The 19419-nt window shown below is 36.8% G+C and overlaps 2 protein-coding genes across 13 annotated transcripts in view; one reads left to right on the top strand and one right to left on the bottom strand.

Moving 5' to 3' along the window:
* LOC5573842 (protein enabled) overlaps window positions 1-12077 on the bottom strand; it is a 136047-nt gene extending 123970 nt beyond the window's left edge. For 3 of the 10 annotated variants that reach the window (XM_021848447.1, XM_021848448.1, XM_021848449.1), the window contains exon 1: window positions 10829-12075. The gene's annotated coding sequence lies outside the window, so the exon portion shown is untranslated. Of the gene's footprint in view, window positions 1-10828 lie in introns of all 10 variants that reach the window. The other 7 variants (XM_021848440.1, XM_021848441.1, XM_021848443.1 and 4 more) reach the window with 6 other exon arrangements.
* A 6148-nt stretch (window positions 12078-18225) lies between these two features.
* The window catches only part of LOC23687758 (mitogen-activated protein kinase kinase kinase kinase 3), a 77354-nt gene continuing 76160 nt past the window's right edge, over window positions 18226-19419 (top strand). For all 3 annotated transcript variants that reach the window (XM_021855220.1, XM_021855219.1, XM_021855218.1), the window contains exon 1: window positions 18226-18969. In XM_021855220.1, coding sequence (XP_021710912.1) covers window positions 18853-18969 — 117 coding nt within the window. In that variant the 5' untranslated portion in view covers window positions 18226-18852. The remainder of the gene's footprint in view (window positions 18970-19419) is intronic.

Genomic DNA, 19419 nt, shown 5'->3' with positions numbered 1-19419 from the left:
GAGATTTCTATTTTTTTTTTTTTTCGTGACAGCGATAAACAATACTGCTCATATTAATATGCATGTTACTGTATGTTCTTATTGTTCTTAACATTACGTCCTCACTTGGACAGAGCCTGCTTCTTTGCTTTGTAAGTGTTGGTTATTTTAGATTAGTGTTCTTATGAGCACTTCCACAGTTATTAACTGAGAGCTTTCTTTGCCGATTGACCATTTTTGCATGTGTATATCGTGTGGCAGGTACGAAGATACTCTATGCCCTGGGAATCGAGAAAATTTGCTTTACGAAAAGATCCTCGACCAGCGGGATTCGAACCCACGACCCTCAGCATGGTCATGCTGAATAGCTGCGCGTTTACCGCTACGGCTATATGGGCCCCTTGTTTAGCGTATCGTAGAATTTAAATTGTGAAATGTCAGGAAAACTTGTACTTCGTTATGTTTCCACCGTTAAAACTCCCGAGCAGCCTTAGCTATACTCCACCACCCTAGACTACTCTACGCAGCCACCTATCCATCGCCGTGATAAAACCCACCACCAGAGGGCTTGATTACCATCTTCTGGGTAGCCTTCAGGGGTGGCGTAATGGGGTCGTTGAGTTCATGAAGAGGGCAATGACCGAGCAACGAGATCAGGAACCGCAAGACAGTCGACGACTCCTTGATTCCTTCACTTGCCCAGAGTTCGTCGACTGAAACAGTCAGCAGTTAAAGGCTATACCAAAAAGTTAAAAGTGAAGGATTGAAAAGGTTAGAGAGAAGAAAGAGAGTTTGAGACGTGGAAGAAGTGAAGGCGAAGTGGACTGCAGAACCCCGCCGGTTAAAAATACCATTTCTCGATTACTTTTTCAAATCGACGTAAGTCCCTTTCATACGGTTTTGAAAAAGTTAATTAAGAAGACTCACAACCTTTCTTCTAAATCTGTTTCAAAATGGATCCGCTTTTAAACATTTTTTTACCGTGTACATCGCTGAAATTTTGCATGCAATCAGCTCGCGTTGAAACTTAAGGTAGTTCCTATCACTTCCCACAAAAATTTTATGACAAAATGATAAGCCATCACTCAGTTACTTACGACGATTTTGTACCAGTGTAAAATCGACTCAAGTAGTGTGTTGTTTTGATTCGTGGTTAAGTCACTTTGTCTCCCATCCAACAGAGCGGCGAAAGTAGCGGTTAGGTTGCGAAAGTGGAGAATCTTACTTTCGTCGTTTTGTAAATTCGAAAAGCACATTTCGTTGATCGCAGTAAATTTATTTATTTATTTATTTTTATTTTCACTAAAAATTGGAAGAGGGAAAAACCCCTTTGAGTGATCACTTGAAGAGATCTTTCTCAAAAAGGCACAAAACCTCTTCATCTTTTCTAAAACGTTATAACAAATTTCTTATGAACTAAAGGCACATTCGGCTTGAACCATAACAGAGCCAGGATCTTGATCTTTCGAAACGTTGGAAAAGGGAAAGGGGAATCCGTCTTGGTAAATGGCTCAAATTTCAATCCTTAAAAGAAAAACAAAGAAAATTACGGCAGTAAAAATTAAACACGATATGATATCTCATTTAAATAATTATATAATAATTTCAAACAAGGATGAAATTTACTTCCAAGGATATCACGGACAGATGTAGGAGGAGTTTGATATAAAGTTTCCAAACTTCTAATGAATTTACTTCTTGGTACCGTAAATTTGGTGCATACAAAAACTATATGATCAATATCTTCATAAAATTCCCCACAATCACATAAATTTGAATCCTTCATATCTATGCGATATAAATAACTGTTGAATATGTAATGGTTCGATGTTATTCGTGAAAAAGTGCAAATAAAATTTCTATTTTCTGATATATTTTTAAAACATGGGAATTTATCAATAAACGAACAAATGGAATGACACCAACGTCCTTTATCACTTGAATTCCAAAATTGTTGCCAATTATCCATGCAATATTTATAAAGTTTTGAATGATGTTCTGAAGCAAAAATTTCTCTATTATAAGTAATTCCACGTGCAACACCTAATTTAGCCAAAGAATCAGCTTGTTCATTGCCATAAATGTTACAGTGAGCAGGAACCCACAAAAATTTAATTAAAAATCCTTTAGTATATAAATCGTATAAAAGATTTTTAAGCTCAAAAAGAATGTGATGAGTTTTTGAATTAAAGTTTATAGAATTCAATGCATGTAGAGAACTCAAACTATCAGAACATATTATATATATGTTCGGATTAAAGGGTCTTATCAAGTTACATGCAAAAAATAATGCGGTTAGCTCAGCTATGAATATAGAACAAGGATTTTGTAATTTAAAAAAATGAGCCAAATGATTATTGAAAACTCCAAAGCCAGCAACATTTTGAATTAAAGACCCATCAGTGAAATAGAATTGATCATGACTAATACCATCAAATTTTCGTTTAAATAATATATTCGCATAATTAGGATGTTCAATTTTTGGAATTTGTTTCAATTCTTCATATAAAGAGAAATCAATAAGGGGTCGAAAAGTATGAACATCAATATTATAATTTTGGAAACCAGGGGAAGAAATTGGCATTAAATTTTCATTTGAACAATAGATAAAGGAATTTAATATTTTACTTGTAGGATTAATTTCATTTAAAGATTTTAAAACATCAATAATTGGATGTTTATATGAAAAACATTGCAAGATAAATTTGCAATTTAATTTTTGAAAGCGAATCTTAAGAGGTTCAATACCAGCTAATACTTCAATAGATTGAGTATGAGTTGAATTCAAGAGTTTTAAACAAATCCTTAAACACCGGAATTGAATTTTTCAAGTTTTGAAAAATGAGTTTTAACTGCATTTCCAAAAGTAAAACATCCATATTCCATGACTGAACGAATAGTTGTTTTATAAAGAATTATCAAATCAGAAGGATGTGCTCCCCACCATGTACCAGTAATCATACGAAGGAAATTTATTCTTTTGTAACAAACTTTTTGAATATATAAAATTTGACTTTTCCAATTTAATTTCGAATCAAACCATATACCAAGATATTTATAATCAAAAACTTGTTCAATTTCATGCCCATTTAAATATAATGTAATATTGGTTGTTGAATGTTTTCGTGAAAAAATAATATATTTTGTTTTTGGTACCGAAAATGTAAAAACATTATCAAAAGCCCAAGTGTCAATATTGTTTAACGCAGATTGCATAAAATGACCAATAATTTCTCTATTTTTACCACTAATAGACAATACATTGTCATCAGCAAATTGTATCAAATAACATCCATTAGGAATAACATTCACCATATCTGAAGTGAATAAATTATATAAGAATGGACTTAAACAAGATCCTTGAGGTAAACCAAAACAACTATATCGGATAATTTTAGATGAACCATTATGAAAAAAATGCATAACTTTCAAAGAAAACAAATTGTACAAGAAATTTGAAATCAAATTTGGAATTTTCAAATGATTCATTTTTTGAAAAGTAAATCAATCAAGACAGAATCATATGCACCAGAAACATCAAGAAAAGTAGAAACTACATCTTGTTTTCTGTTAAATGAAAGTTGTATCTGAGAAGATAAAAGAGCGGTACAATCACGAGTACCCCGACCTTTCCTGAATCCAAATTGAGAAGAAGAAAAAATGTTATTTTTTTCTGCCCACAATTCCAAGCGATTCAAAATCATACGTTCCATAAGTTTACGTAAACATGATAATAAACTGATAGGTCTTCGACTATCAGCTAATGATGGATCTTTGCCAGATTTTAGAATGCTTATTACTTTTACGAAACGCCATTCAAAAGGAATAATGTTTTGAGAAAGAAAATAATTGTATATCGAAAGTAAGTATTCTTTACATTCATCTGGTAATTTTTTGAGAACTATAAGTTTAATATTGTCAATACCTGGGGCTGTATTTTTAGTTAATGATAAAGCCAAAAGCATTCCCTCCAATGAAAATGGAATACAAAGATCAGGAAAATAATTAAAGGATTGGTTTTTAAAATTGATGAATGTAGGAACGAAATCCGGACATATTATAGATGCAAATTTTTCAATCCAATCTTCTGAGTATTCTAATACAACTGGACTTGAAGAATCATGATTTCTCAAATTTCTTGCCACAGACCATAATGTTGATAAAGAAGTCTCTTTGTCTAGACTTTCAACCAAATTTTTCCAATAATTTCTTTTTTTGAATTTGGTAATTCTTGTAAACAAAGCTTCAGCTTTACGATATGAGAAATAATGTTCCCTACAACCAGATCTACGAAATAATTTAAATGCAACAGATTTATTTTTCAAAGCAACTGAACATTCTTCATCCCACCAAAAACATGGGCGATTTTTTTTTTAATTTCCTGACACAATCTTCTTTTTTTTTTTTTGAGATTTGTGTAAGCATTGGACTAGCAATTTTGAAAAATGATTATATTTCTCAATTACAGAAACTGGAACATTACTACTTATTATTGAAGTCGAAATTGAATCGGCAAATTTAGACCAATCAACATTCTTGCATAAATCGAACACAAAATTTGTTTGTTTTAATTTATCATAACTTGCATTTTGGAATTGAATCAAAATAGGTAAATGATCACTATTGTTTGGATCATCAACTATTCGAACAAAGGGATAAATCAATACATGAACGATGACTAGGTGGACTTGCAATCCTAGTAAACGAACCATCATTTAAAATATTTAAGTTCAACTCATCAATCAAATCCATTAATAATGTCCCTCTACCATCAGATTTATTACTTCCCCATGCATTAAAATCTCCCAAAATATAGAAAGGGGCAGGAATCAGATTTAAAATACTTTTAATTTGAGATATAGAAAAACATGCGTTCGGAGGGATGTAAAAACAAACAATAGATAAGTAAAATTATCTTTGGTTATCGAAACAGCTATATATTCAATTTGTGCACTGATAAATCCAAATATTTAAATTCGAAATTATCACGAATGCCAATTAAAAACTCCTCCGTACGAAACAGTTCTATCTTTTCGAATAATTTTGAACTGTGGTATACGAAAAAATTTAGTTTGTTCCAACCATGTTTCATTTAAACAAAATATGTCTATATTCAAATTCAATAATAATATTTTAAGCAATGTTGCTGAACAACGATCGGAAACGCGAGGCACGATGAATTTTCGTAGGCATCAAAACAGAATCTGCGAATAAACACAAACAACCGTTCGGGCGCTTCATTCGTTCGTGTTTCATTTCGGATCGCTGTTTCTCCGACGCTATCATCGGGTGATTTTCCATCGCTTGGTAATGTGAACGGTACGATCCACGCTGCCTGCTCTTCGCGAAGAACAGAAAAATATTCATTTCGATCATCTTCATGTGGGCTTGCAACAATCACGCTAAACTTGCTCCCCTCAAAAATGAGTGCCGAGCGCACAAAGTTGGCCTCTTTTCGTGCAGCACAGATTCTGTGCAAAGGGGCTGTACACAGTTTTGTGCAAACGGTGGTAAACAAAACTGAATGAGTGAATTGCGCACAGAAGAGGAACGATTGGAATGCGGAATTCGTTTCCATTTTTGTTTTGTTTCTGAAAACATTAAAAAAAAAACATTCCAATTTTAAAGATTTTCAGAGATTTTTTCATTTGAACAGCCGAAGCGGAAGCAAATGGGGAAAAAACTTTCGCATTTGCGACCACCTTCAGGCCTTCGCTAGAAAACATCTCAGAAAACTCCCCATCTTACCAACGGCCAACTGTTTGCTGCCACGCGGGATATCATTGACAGTTCCCTTTCCATCGATCTCGGACAGCCGAAGGCGAAAACGTCGGCAACTCACAGAATTAGTGCGACCTACGCAGAATTTTCACTCAGTCAGCCAGTTCTGCATTGGTTGCCTCATTCTGTGTAGTTTTAACACATGCGCTGCGTGGAGCTGGCTTAGCGTGGAGTGTTTGCTTGACTTTACGAGAAGAAGCAACCTTGCAATGAATCACGAGAATGAACAGCACGTGGATAAATTAATCCTACGAGGGGAAAGGCTTCGCGAACCACTTGTCGGTGTGTTCATTTTGCTTCTTCGACGTTGCATCCGTTCGCTTTTTGCGATGCTCTTCGTGACGCAAAAATGAAAAATGAATTTTGGCGAATGTTGGATCGCGAAGATGCGTCGATCATTGTTCACGAAGAAGATCCATCGCATCCCCTGATTTTAAGTCTGTCAATTTTGTTGATAATACTCCTACAATTCCACTGTAATATATTCAAAGTATTAGAATTTAATGAAGCCATTACGCAGAAAATAGAGATGCAATGAGAAGTCCGAAAGCATTCAATTTATCCAAAATAGAAGCAAAAAAAGGCAAAATTATCTCAACTATTTTCTTCCAAAAATCTGAAAGATCTAAAAAATCCATTAATTCTTCTAAAGTTTTCAAAATTGAACTAAGGTACCGCGGGGCAAGTGGGAACGAAAAAAACGATAGTTCAAACATATTGTTTAATAAAAATTTTAAATGTCAATATTTTTCAAATCCAACAACACAATCACGTTTTGGCAACATATTTGCTGTTGTGTGCATGAAACTAATCGAATAATTTCGAAATTGTGAAAACCTTGGAAGAAAGTTTTAGAATGAGCCAATGGACGCAGTTACCTCGCTATGCGGGGCAAGTGGGACACATCCAGTTTCATGCGTCAATCCACATCAGTAAGTCAACCATTACAATAATAGGATTGATAAGTAATAGATTTTTAATTTTAAGTAGATATTTGATGTACATAAGGGATCAACCATAAAATACGTTACGTTTTAGGAATAAACCCTTTATTTAATAGTATGTCATCTCACATTTAATATTAACTGAAAATTCCTCAATAGAAGCGTAAAGAGGAATTAAACATGTTCAAAATATATCATTTATAAGTTGTTAATTAAAATGTAGCACATAAACAATCAATAATTGACGAAATTATAAATATGTTTTGTTATTATTTATATGCATGGCAGAAAACCACCTTATGGGATGGAATTGTTTTCCATCACTACTTAATTTGGTAGAAATAACAAATAAAGTTCAAATAACATAGAAAAGTAATCGTTCTAATGATGCATTTCAAATTTCAGCTGTGTGTTTGTTCCATTTTGAAGTCGTATTTCAAAAATAAAAAAAAGTAATTAAAAAATAAAGAATAATAACATTTTTCTTCCCTCTTATGCAATTACGTAATTTGAGGTTGATCTTTTTTGATAAAAATCGTTTGTTTGAATGTTTTATTGCTACTCTCTAGCAAAATGTATGAAACGTGTACGAAAAGTTTTGATTCTGGTTTTTGTTTTGATAGGTCCCACTTACCCCAGGTACAAATATATTTTGGGATAAGATAGACCATCGAAAATTTCATATGAAATGAAAACAAAATACTGGTTTATCGTTAGCAGCTTGTAATAATACTAAAAATTATAGCTTACTGATGGAAATTCGATTTGAAACACATTTATTTTTTGCGAGTCAATGCAAGACGTGAAACGTGTCACAATTTGTCATGCAAGTTGAAAATAACGCTGAACTGACAACTGTTACATGAACCACATGGTAATAAAAATAACAATATATTTAGTACTAAATACATTCCTTGTCATTGTATCTTCAACTTTGTAGAAGAATACCCCCATGAAAAACTTTTCCTAGTTGAGCTATGACGAAACGCCCCACTTACCCCGGATTCTCACTTGCCCCGGGGTACCTTATCAGATTTCTCATTCTCATTTGAATTTTCATTATGTTTAATTTTTTCATCATTATTAATTGAGGAAGTAGTAATTTTTCGAAAACCAGGAATATTTTTTTGCGTAGTAGAATTTTTGAGAACAGGGAAATTCGAGTTGTAGGAAGTTGATGGTTGAGGTTCAAAATTAATTGCATTATTTTTTGATGAGTTAATATGTGTTCGTTTTCGTTTAGTGGGAGGATTGTAAGTGAAATTATGTTGTTTTCCAAAATTATCATCATCGTTATCTGGCAAAATTTCAAAGGCAAAATTTCAGAGGTAGAAAAATTATCTGAAGATTTCATAATATCTGCATACGATAAAAGATTTTTATTTTTTATTTTTTGATTTAATTTCATTTGTTTTTCAATATATATAGGACATTGTTGCAAAGTATTATGTTTTTTTGTACAATAAATACAAACACCAGAATTTTTCTTACAATCTGATGAAATGATCTCCACATTTGGAACATTTTAATTTATTTGAGCAAAAATTGGCAGTATGGCCAAAAAGTAGACAACGCTCACAATGCATGAGCTTTGGATAATAAAGTCGAACATGAAATATTACATTATCAATCGTTACATAATCTGGTAAAACAGAAACAGAAAACGTAATTTTGATACAATTTGAAGCTACATATTTTGATTCACTTCCATTGAAAAATAATTTTGATAATCTATTACATTCTAAAATCTGGACTGGTGGAATAGATTTATTTTTTAAAATTCCCAAACCATGATCTTTAATTTCATTGCAATTCAAATCTTCATCGTATATAACTCCATTGATTTCACAATAATCACATGGAGCATATACACGATACGAATTAATAAACAATTTAGATTCCAGAAGAGCGTTGGCATCATCTCTGGAACTGAAAACAATTCTTAATTTATCGAGAGAATTTTTTTTGATTTCTTTCACAGATTTATAGTTTTTATAAACCTCTGAAGAAATCAATAAAACATTTATGGGTCTCTCTTTTTTACGAAAATATATCACATATGGGCCAGAAAAAGTTGATGGATAAACTTTTACACGGAAAGGTTTCGAAGGAAGGGATTCTTTTAAATGAGAAGCATCATTTACATCTCCTTCACCTCCGTCAGTTTCCATAATAAGAATTCAAAAAAATCTCCAAAACAAAACAAAAAAAAAAAAAGAATAAAAGAAAAAATAACAAAAAATTAAATTAAATTATACTTAGCGATTTCCAAAATGAGAGAACTCCAATTCCGAATCAAAACCTCAGATTCTTGAATTTGGATACTTGATACGAACTCTTGAATTAACTTGAAAAAGCAAACAGCGCAACGATAACAATGTCCTAAATCCCCAAGAAATTTAGCTATTTTTAAAGGATGATGTTCTCTTCCTTCCTTCCGCAAATCGAAATCTCAGATTCTTGAATTTGGATACTTGAACACCAACTCTTGAAGTAACTTGAAACTGCAAACAGCGCAACAAATAATAAAGTCCTCAATTGCAATCCTTAGAAAATCTGAAATATGGAGAAAAAAAAATTGACAAGCGAAGAAAAAACCGTTTAGCCTGGTCAAGGCCTACTTACCGAGTAGATCGCAGTAAACAGTTGAAAAGAAATGTTATTCCAAATGGAGGTACGGGGAAATTTTCTTGGCCATTTCTGTCGCAAAAATGTCTACTTTTCTTAAGCGGAACAGCATATTGTGCTCTGCAAGATAAATCCACGTAATGCGATTATCTGAAAATGACGATATACCGTCGCAGTGATGATGAAAATCACCTAAGGTTTCAGATTTAGCAAATTTGAAACATTTGCGTCCTTGAAGAACGAAAAAAATCCAAGCCTACTTGAATTTTGACGATGCGTTTAAATTGCGCGCATATCTTCTGCGCGTTACTGACGCCGCTGGATGTGGATTTAAAATAAGCGCCGCAATACTTAGCTTAATTGTTCGAGATTTCTCAAGGAAGTTTTTGTCCTAGTATTCTTCCAGGCATTTCTCCATGGAAATGGAAATGAAATTTGAGCAAATGTTATAAAAAATCGTGGGCATATATGAAGTGAATTTTAAAGTATCCTCTGATGAAACTTGTGTAAGTTTTTTGAGTCACCTCATAGACCATTGAGCAAATTTTAAGTTAAATTGTCTAGGATGATTGAGTAAAAAACGAATCAATCAAAACTCTGGATGATCTCCTGCAGCATTTTCTGAAGGAACTCCTTGAAAAACATCGGACAGAATCCCTTAACATATTTATAAGAATATTTTAGAATTTATTTCAGTATCAGAATCTGAAGAAATTACTGGAGAAAGAACGTTGAAGTGCTCGATAATTAATAAAGCAAATTTTGGAGAAATTTCTCCAGATATTCTTTGAAGAATCTGTAGCACAATTTTTGGAGATATTCCTGTGGATGAAATTTCTGAATAATCCACTATTAAAATTCCTAAAGCTTTTCTTCTGAGATGAAATTTTCGGAGAATTAGTTGAAAAGCACATATGAAAAGTTTCGTAACAATCTCTGAAGGTTTCTCTGGAGCCTGCATAATTTTGCATCAGAATTTACTGAAAGCAAGATATGGGTAAAGATCCTTTTTTAACTTAAGAGACCTTTCATCAAAAATAACGACTTTTTAAAGACTTGTATTGAAATAGAGACCAAGTCTCTAAAAACCTGCTACCAGCCCTAACATTACAAATCATATATCATCAAAGCAGCTGAAAGAGCATTGGAAGATATGTTGAAAACTGAACTCAACTCAATTTTGCCGAAAATGCAGATGGGACTGACTTGCGATTCACGGCAATAAAGTACGCGAAAATCCTTTGTCATGAACTTAATCTACCATGAACCACTGGCTCAAAGCAATTCCCCTAATTGTTATCGAAATTCCCTGAATTACATGTTTTCCAGGTAGTAGACACCCGTTCTATGATCAGTTTTTTGTGTAATTGCGAACCAATCTGATGAGAAGTTCTGTTTTTAATCCAACATTGATCCATATCTGTAGAGCGACTGTAACTTAATTCTGGCGAAAGGCCCCGAAACCCCCTAGCTACGCCACTTGCGATTTATTGTACCAACAGAAGACTGGATGCAATTTTCGCCCTTCTGGTCGCGGGTCTGGAAGATTGGCTGTGTGTGTGACTGTGTGAGTGCAGCCAGGTTCTCCTATTCTGCTTCTGCCTCTGTTGGCCTCCTCTGGATGATGGTGATGTTGGAAAAATGGAAGATAAAATTTGTTCGTTCCTTTTTTTTGCGAATTTGCAGAGGTGCAATTTCCAGGAATTGGGAAACAAGGGGAAGAGAGAGAGTTCTGGAGGTTTCACTTTTGGGGGGGGGGGACAGTTTAGCACATCTGTCAGCACTCCAACACTCTTCAAAGAGGCGAACTGATTCTTCTTTTATTGAGGGATTCTCCGGATTCACTTCCTGCTTGTTCCGAATGAGGGAAGGATTCAACACTTAATGCTTCTCAATTAGGTTTCGAACCAATGATTCAGAATACACTCCCCCCAAAAAGGGCATCAATTTCTTCGCTTACACACCTCCCGCACGGATATAACTTTTTAATGGCCGTTTTTCCCCAGCTCACAGACTGGAAACCCTTTTCGGGAATCTACCGGAGGATCCTCTTTTAACACAAACGGTCAAAATTGAGACAAAAACTTTTTATTTTTCACACATCACAACTCGTTTGCTTCTTTCTTCGCCTTTTTCCTTCAGAAAACCCGAAATCCCGAAGCACCTGGAGGATTCACTTCCTGTACAGAACCGACAAATCCTGCTTCGCTTTCTTCTTCTCCCTTCACCCAAAAACTTGCACTTTTTCGTTTTCCGAAAAATCGAATCCCGTCTGCGCCTCCTTCGATCCGCGGTCGCACCCCGTGAAAATCCCGTTCCGGGAAAACGACGAACCGCTTTTTCTTCCAGCCAGCGGAAGCGGAAAAAACAACGCCCCGAAACCGATACCGATTTTTCACCGATTTTCTGTTGGTTCTTTTCCCTTCCTAGCACGAACACTGCTTCTTCCAGCAGCAGCAGCACAATAATTTTGTCGCCATGTTTTGGGATTACCAGTAGTTGAACAATCTTTTTTCTGCTGGACAGAGGAAAATAATATGGAACACTCCGCGGCGACGGAAAAACGACCACGACAACGAAGGCGATGGCTGCGCGACAAAAAGTTCACTGTTCTTCTGTTCGATTCGATATATGAAACGAGACCGAGAGACGGACGGGATCTCCGCGGCGGTCCGATCGAAGAAAAGAATCACGAACGAATGAATGATGAAGCGCAGGAAAACAACGATCATGAAACAACAGCAGCAAGCTGCAAAAGCTTGCAGACTGCTGGCTGCTGGATCGAAACTTGACGAAGAACCGAACGAAATACGAGTCGAAAGGGAAAAACAAGGTATATCGATAAAAGGTACACTCGGAAATGGGGAAATTCAAGCTTGTGCTAGAAAAAGTGCCAAAATAAAGAACTATTGACTGTTTAACGATAAACTTGCGACGATCGATGCGCCACCATATTTCATACAACGGTGGTTATTAGAACTAACTTGGAGGTGATGATTTGGAGGTTATTTTGCAATTTGGAGGTTAAAATGACCTCCAAACACTAGCGATTTTGCGGTGGGATGTTGACGTTTGGTGACGAATTTCACTCGAATGTTGGATTTACCAATAATATATAGGCAAATATAATGCGCTACCGTTATAGAGGTCACTGAGGAAAAATGAGAGAAATGTCACTGAAAATGTTTGTTTATGTCCAAAATACAATTTTTCAATCCAAAAATTAGGTCATAATCAATTAAATATTGAACTATTTTCCATTGGCATAATCATTTCGATCCTTTACTCTTCCGATACGCGTGATTTCACAACAAATTTAACCACTAACAAAGAATCCGGAAGCTTATAACCTATGTTCCCAAACACCAATTTTCCCATTTTTTCCAAGGGGGTGGTCACTCTACACACTCCGTTATAAATAATAAAGACAATTTGCGACAATTTGACAATGCGCAAATTTTAGAAGCCTTAGATAGAGTCATGATCGCTTGGGTACAATTACACGGTATTAATTACGATTACTTCGGAGGTAACGGATGGTTTTGTTACACAAGGAAAGACTTTTCATAAGACGGCCCTGTTGTATTGGACCGATAATGAAAGGGCGTGGTGGAAGAGAAGGGATTGTATGAGGATCTGTGAGTGAATAATTGAATAATATCTCCTTTGACTGAGGAACGCAATGAGACGTAAGTCGTTTTGGACCACTGAAAACCGTTGGACACATAGCAACGTTGATACTCTCAGGGAGGCAAGGGAGGACATTCCCATAGAATGGTGGTCATATTTGGCCGTTTGCCATAGTATTTTGTGTGTTTAATTTGGTCTTAGATAACTCAACATATTTTTTACTCATTCATTTCAACTTCGGGATTCGATATGAGTTTCATCAAAAGAAAAAAAAAAAACTACAGGGAAAAAGTGTTCTCGTTGTAGAATAACTTTTTCACGTTTTAGCCCGCCTATCTCTGTCTGCAAAAGATGTTCTAATTGCGTCGCCTGCGGTATTCTTCTTCTATAGTTTACTATTCTGTAACGTCGATCTGAAATAACAAAAATTGATGAATGAGAAATAAAAAAACACAATTACCACAATAAATAAGTAAGATTTTCCTGCTGAAATCATATAAATTTTCCCATCATTTGACGGTAAGCAAACAACAAACGAATATCAATGGTTGCTAAGAACAAAATTTCAGTTCACTGTGATTTTTATAGCGACCTTTTATGGAAAACTGTAATCTTTTATGGAAGTGCGCCTGGGTGTGCCCAAGCAGCGCCTGGCACATTGTGTAGAGTGATCACCCCCTTGGGTTTATATAATCTTTTATGTAGCAAATCGTAATATGAACATATTTATGGGGGGGGGGGCGCAGAACCGAGGATGGAGAGATGCGGCCACGAACCGAGTATTGTGGCGTGAAATTGTTGATTCAGTGTTATCTGTGTAGATGTTAACTAAATAAATGAAATGAATGAAGGAGAACATGCGACGAGACTACAAGCCCTTCTGGACAGACAGCAAGAGTATGGAATTTTGTTAAATTCGGCAAAATGAAAATTCAACGTCTGTAAACTCGAAGTCTTAGGGCATGAATTATCGGCGAATGGTATCAGACCTACAGAGAGCAGAGTGAAATCAATCGAACAATTTTGTTGTCCATCAAACGTCGCAGAATTACGAAGTTTTCTAGTCTAGTGACATATATTGGACGATTTATCCCAAACCTGGCTAGTACCCTTCGAGCGCTTTCGTGGGACACCATTCAAATGGGAGAACGTTCATCAAATTGCTTTTGAATCTACTCAGTAGGTTTCCTTGGATTTTTCAACCCTAAGGATACAAGCTTCCTTATTGTGGACGCAAGCCCTACTGGACTTGGAGCAGTATTGCTCCAAGAAAATGATAGGAGAGAAAAACGGATTATTGCTTTTGCTAGCAAAGCATTGACTGATCTTGAGAGGAAATACTTCCAGACTGAGAGAGAGGCCTTGGCCCTTGTCTGGGCCATTGAAAAATTTCGGCTGTACTTGTTGGGAACAACTTTCAAGCTAATTACGGACTAAACCTCTCGATTTTCTGTTCAGTCAACGATCTAAGCCATGCCCTCGAATAGAAATGTGGGTGTTGCGAGTCCAATCGTATCGATTTGATGTCATTTTCGAACCAGGGGCCACCAACCTCGCTGACGCGTTATCACGATTGTCAGTTTCTCAACCAGAGCCATTTGATGATGAGAATGAAGCTTTCATCAAGACATTGGTGTCTTCATCCATTCCGAAGGCAATCACAGTTGAGGAAATTGAAACACAAACCGTGTCAGACAAGACTCTTAAGGAACTCGAACCAGCTTTAGCAACAGCTCAATGGACAGAATCAACAAAAATGTTTAAGCCATTTGAAGCAGAATTGTATCAGTCGGGAAGCCTTTTGATGAGAGGGAGTCGTCTGATTGTACCAGAAGCTTTACGTACAAAGGTATTAGAGCTAGCCCATGAAACCCATCCCGGAATCGTATCAATGAAAAGACGTCTACGTCAAAAAAGTGTGGTGGCCTGGCATTGACAAGGAAGCGGAAAGGATAGCGAAAAGTTGCAAGTCTTGCACAATTGTATCAGCGCTTGATCTTCCAGAACCTCTACGGTCGACAAGGATGCCTGAAAGACCATGGGTGGATTTGACTGCAGATTTTGTCCGGCCATTACCGTCTGGTGATAATCTTCTGGTCATCGTTGATTATTTTAGTCGATTTATAGAGGTAATCATGATGAAGCAAATTACGGCGAGTATGACGATTAAAGCACTTCACGAAACATTTTGCCGTTTTGGAATGCCGGAGACTCTCAAGACTGACAATGGTCCTCAATTTAAAAGCGAGGAATTCAAAGGCTTTTGTGATCAATTCGGCATTGAAATCCGTAAGACAACGCCATATTGGCTCCAAGCAAATGGAGAGGTAGAACGGGTGAATGGAATGATAAAAAAGCACTTGAAGATAAGCCAAGTTGAAGATACGGACTGGAAGTGGGATCTCCGAATGTGTGTACTAATGTACAATTCAACGCCGCATTCCACCACAGGCGTGGCTCCATCTGTTTTGATGTTTGGCCGGATTATGCAGGATAAACTACCGTCAGTCTCAGGTAACTTCAACAGGACGCTAGAAGAAGTGGAGGACAGAGATAAAACGCAAAAGTATAAAAGTATGGAATACACGAATCTACGGCGGCATGCAAGAACCAGCAACGTGAAGGTCGGTGATACGGTAGTCGACAAGCGGCCTTTGAAAGAACAAAAGCTCGCTTCGAACTTCGCTCCGGAAGAGTGGAAGGTTGTGGATAAGAACGGTTCAGATGTAACGCTTTCTTCGAAGGATTCAGATCGTGTTATTCACAGGAATTCTGCTCACCTGAAACGACTAATTCCAGAAGATGAGAACGTCAATCCTGATCCCCTCTATCAGGAATCGCAAGGAACCATGGACAAGGAACCTGTCCGGAGTGAGACAACCGGAACCGTCGATACAACAACCCAGAACGGAGATCAAATGCGCTCCCGCAGGCCAAGGAAGCAGCCGGCCTATTTAAATGATTTCAAAGTTAACAGCGTTGATCTATTTTGAGAAGGGGAGGGATTTACAACTTCTCAGTGTAAAATGTGTTCAGTTGGGAAACACTGTATTGAATTAAGTAATATGAGTCACAGGGGTAAATGTCGTACACAAGAGAAGACGTGTTTTATTTTGTGATCCGGACACAACAAATCCTACTACAAAATTTTTGATAATTTGTAAATTAACGTGTTTCACATTTGAATTTTGATTGCCGATAGCGACTGGTTTTACACCATCGTTTGATGTGTTTTACAATTGGATCCTAAAATTTTTAATGAAATCTTGTTTTTATTTAATAACACGAAAAAGCACGTTACTGTAACTACTTTAGCAATTTTTCCCGCTCAAATAATGGCTATATCATGTTTAAACTTTAATTTAAAAATTTGGTCCATAAATGAACTTTGACACTTTTGATCATGTTTGACGTTCGCTTAGTCGACAAAAACACCACAGGGGTTTTAGTTCGACCACTGGGAAAACAAAATACACCCAAAATTTGAGTTTAAGCCAAAGGATGTGACAAGATCTAAAGAAATGTTTTTTGGGCTTAAACCTACGGAAAACATTAGAAAATTGAGTAAACATGTGTTTTTGGCTTAAACTTAAGCGTTTGGCACTAAACTTGGGACAGGGCTTTAGGACCCTATTAGTGAAAATTCACGTGTGTATAATATTGGTCCCAAAATGCTGCCTTGAGAAACGCCAGATCTTACAGGAAGTCTTTCAGACTTGGAGTTCTTATAATTAACCTGAAGTGTACGATTTGACAGATAGCTTTGAATAGGGTCCTAAAGCCCTGTCTCAATTTTATTACCAAACGCTTAAGTTTAGGGCAGAAACACATGTTTAGTCAATTTTTAAATGATTTTCATTGGTTTAAGTACAAAAAACATTTATTTATGATTTTTGAGATTTTGTCACATCCCTTGGTTTAAACTCGAATTTTGGGTATATTTTGTTTTCCGTGTCCCTTCCGAAATGTCAGATAGGAACAACCCCAGTGTTAAAACTATATGCCCTGTGGCATTTTTGTCGAAAAAGTGAATGTCAAACAAGATCACAAGTGTCAAGGTTGATATTTGGAATCATTTTTATAATTGAAGTTAAAAAATGATATAGCCGTTATTTGAGTGGGAAAACTTGCTAAAGTAGTTGCAAGAACATGCTCTTTCGTATTATTAAATAAAAACGATAATTCATTAAACATTTTAGGACCCAATTGTTCTAACAATGTATGTTGGAAAACGAAAGTTTTTTTTAATTTTACGATCAAACCTTCATGTTAAACACTGTCGAATGCTTTTTCTATGTCTAGAATGTGTCGTTATTTGATTCCGTACATCCTTTAAGGCCCTAACGCAATGATAGCGGAACGGCAACGGAATGCGGAACCGGTTCGCCAGTATGCATCACACCATCTCGACTGACCTGTCAACGAATGAAAGTGAACCAACACTGAGCCGACTACCATGGTATAGTTCATGCTGGTGAACCGGTTCCGCTTTCCGTTGCCGTTCCGCTACCATTGCGTTTGAGCCTTTATCCTTGATAAAAGTTGTGGATAAGATCTAACGATAATTGTCTATTGATTTCCTGAATGATCTTTGAAAGGATTTTATCAAGATTTCAGAAGTATTCATGAACTTGAACGAAAGGAGTTGACTTGCTGAATCAAATTGGGTCCTAAAATGTTTAATGAAATCTTGTTTTTATTTAATGACACGAAAGAGCATGTTACTGTAACTATTTTAGCAATTTTTCCCGCTCATATAACGGCTATATCATATTTAAACTTTATTTTAAAAATTGGGACCATAAATGAATCTTGACACTTTTGATCATGTTTGACGTTCGCTTAATCGACAAAAACACCACAGGGCTTTCAGTTTTAACACCGGGGTTGTTACTATCTGACATTTTGGAAGGGACACGGAAAGCAAAATACACCCAAAATTTGAGTTTAAGCCAAGGAACGTGACAAAATCTAAAAAAATGTTTTTTGGATTTAAATAAAAGAAAAACATTAAAAAATTGAGTAAACATGTGTTTTTAGCCTAAATTTAAGCGTTTGGCATTAAAATCGGGACAGGTCTTTAGGACCCTATTGCAGCCATTTTCGTTAAGTTCATAAGAAAATATTACTGGCAACCTTATCATCAAATTTCCCCTTTCGACCAATCCGAGACACCAACCACCTCCACTCAAATTCCCTTTTCTATTCTCCTTCTCTTCTGTTCACGTTCGTTGTGTCATCACCGTCGCGCAACGAACCATCGGAGAAACTGTCAAAACACGCACAAAATCGCAGCCATCATCGCATCGCAGCAAAAGTGGAGTGAAAACTGAAAAGTTGAAAACGGAAAAAATTTCATTCGCCTCGGAAAAGGTGTGTAAGCGAAAAGCTCGTCGTCGTCGTCGTCTTTGCGTTGGGTCGCGAGAATCCCCCGCGGATCGAAGTGCAGTTTTGTGGAGATTGTAGGTGGAAACCATTGGAAATTATTGGCAAATTGCAATTACGAAGAAACAGTTTTCCCCTTTCGCTTCGATTTCGGTTTCGGTCGAATTGTGTGGCTTTTTGGGTGTGGGGGAGGAAGTCAAAAGTAATTACTTCTCGGAGGTGCCTCCGTGGCCGAAACTCTGGGATAGTGTTCTATGGTGGCCCGAATTTAGGCCATCGAGTCGTGTTAGCAAAGAGAAGTCAAAGTGCGGCCTCTCGAAGTGTAAGTGGCTAAGGAATTCCTCCGGAGACGGAGACGCAGAAGACAGTGTCTTACTTCTGGAAGTGAAAGGGGCGACGGCAGGGAAGAAAATCGTCAGAATCCGATAAACTGCTTCTCCAGGTGTCGTCAGGCTGGGGGCGAATCGCGGCAGGAAGGGCGCCGGAAGCGAAAAATGTTGACAGAATGGCCCACCAGGCAACAACCAGTTTACTGAGCTCGGGAATCTCGCGCCGCAATCCGGAGGACGAGTACGAGCTGATCCACAAGATTGGCTCCGGAACGTACGGCGATGTGTACAAGGTAAGGCACTCTTGGGGCGGGGAAAGGGATTCTTTGTCCTCATCCTCCTCCTGGAAGTGTGCGTTTCTGAGTGCGAATTTTCGCTTCTCGCAGGAATGCACTCTTCCTGGTGGTGATAATTTTAGATTTTAATGCAAACATAGCTCCTCTAAACTAATCCCCGGGGAGTTGCGCTTTCATTTCGTCGTGGATTCGGTCCCTCTCCGGGCCCAGGAACACGAAACGAGAAGACAAAAGTGATACAATTTTAATTAGCAGCTGTAACACAGCGGGCAGGCTTAGAGAATCATCATTGTGTGTTGTGTACTTAATGCTTACTTAAGTCTCTAGACTTGCAGCAGTGGTTCTCATCCGTTGGCTGCTGACGAATCACGGATTCCTCGTAGCAAGAGATTTCTTTTGTCTATTTTAGATTTCTTCGAATAGGCTTTCAGTAGTTTCATTTGAAAT

This window comes from Aedes aegypti, chromosome 3, assembly GCF_002204515.2.
Source record: "Aedes aegypti strain LVP_AGWG chromosome 3, AaegL5.0 Primary Assembly, whole genome shotgun sequence".
In the NCBI taxonomy this organism is placed as follows: domain Eukaryota; kingdom Metazoa; phylum Arthropoda; class Insecta; order Diptera; family Culicidae; genus Aedes; species Aedes aegypti.
Note: the sequence above shows the minus strand (reverse complement) of the source record. Positions and strands in the feature narration are given on the sequence as shown.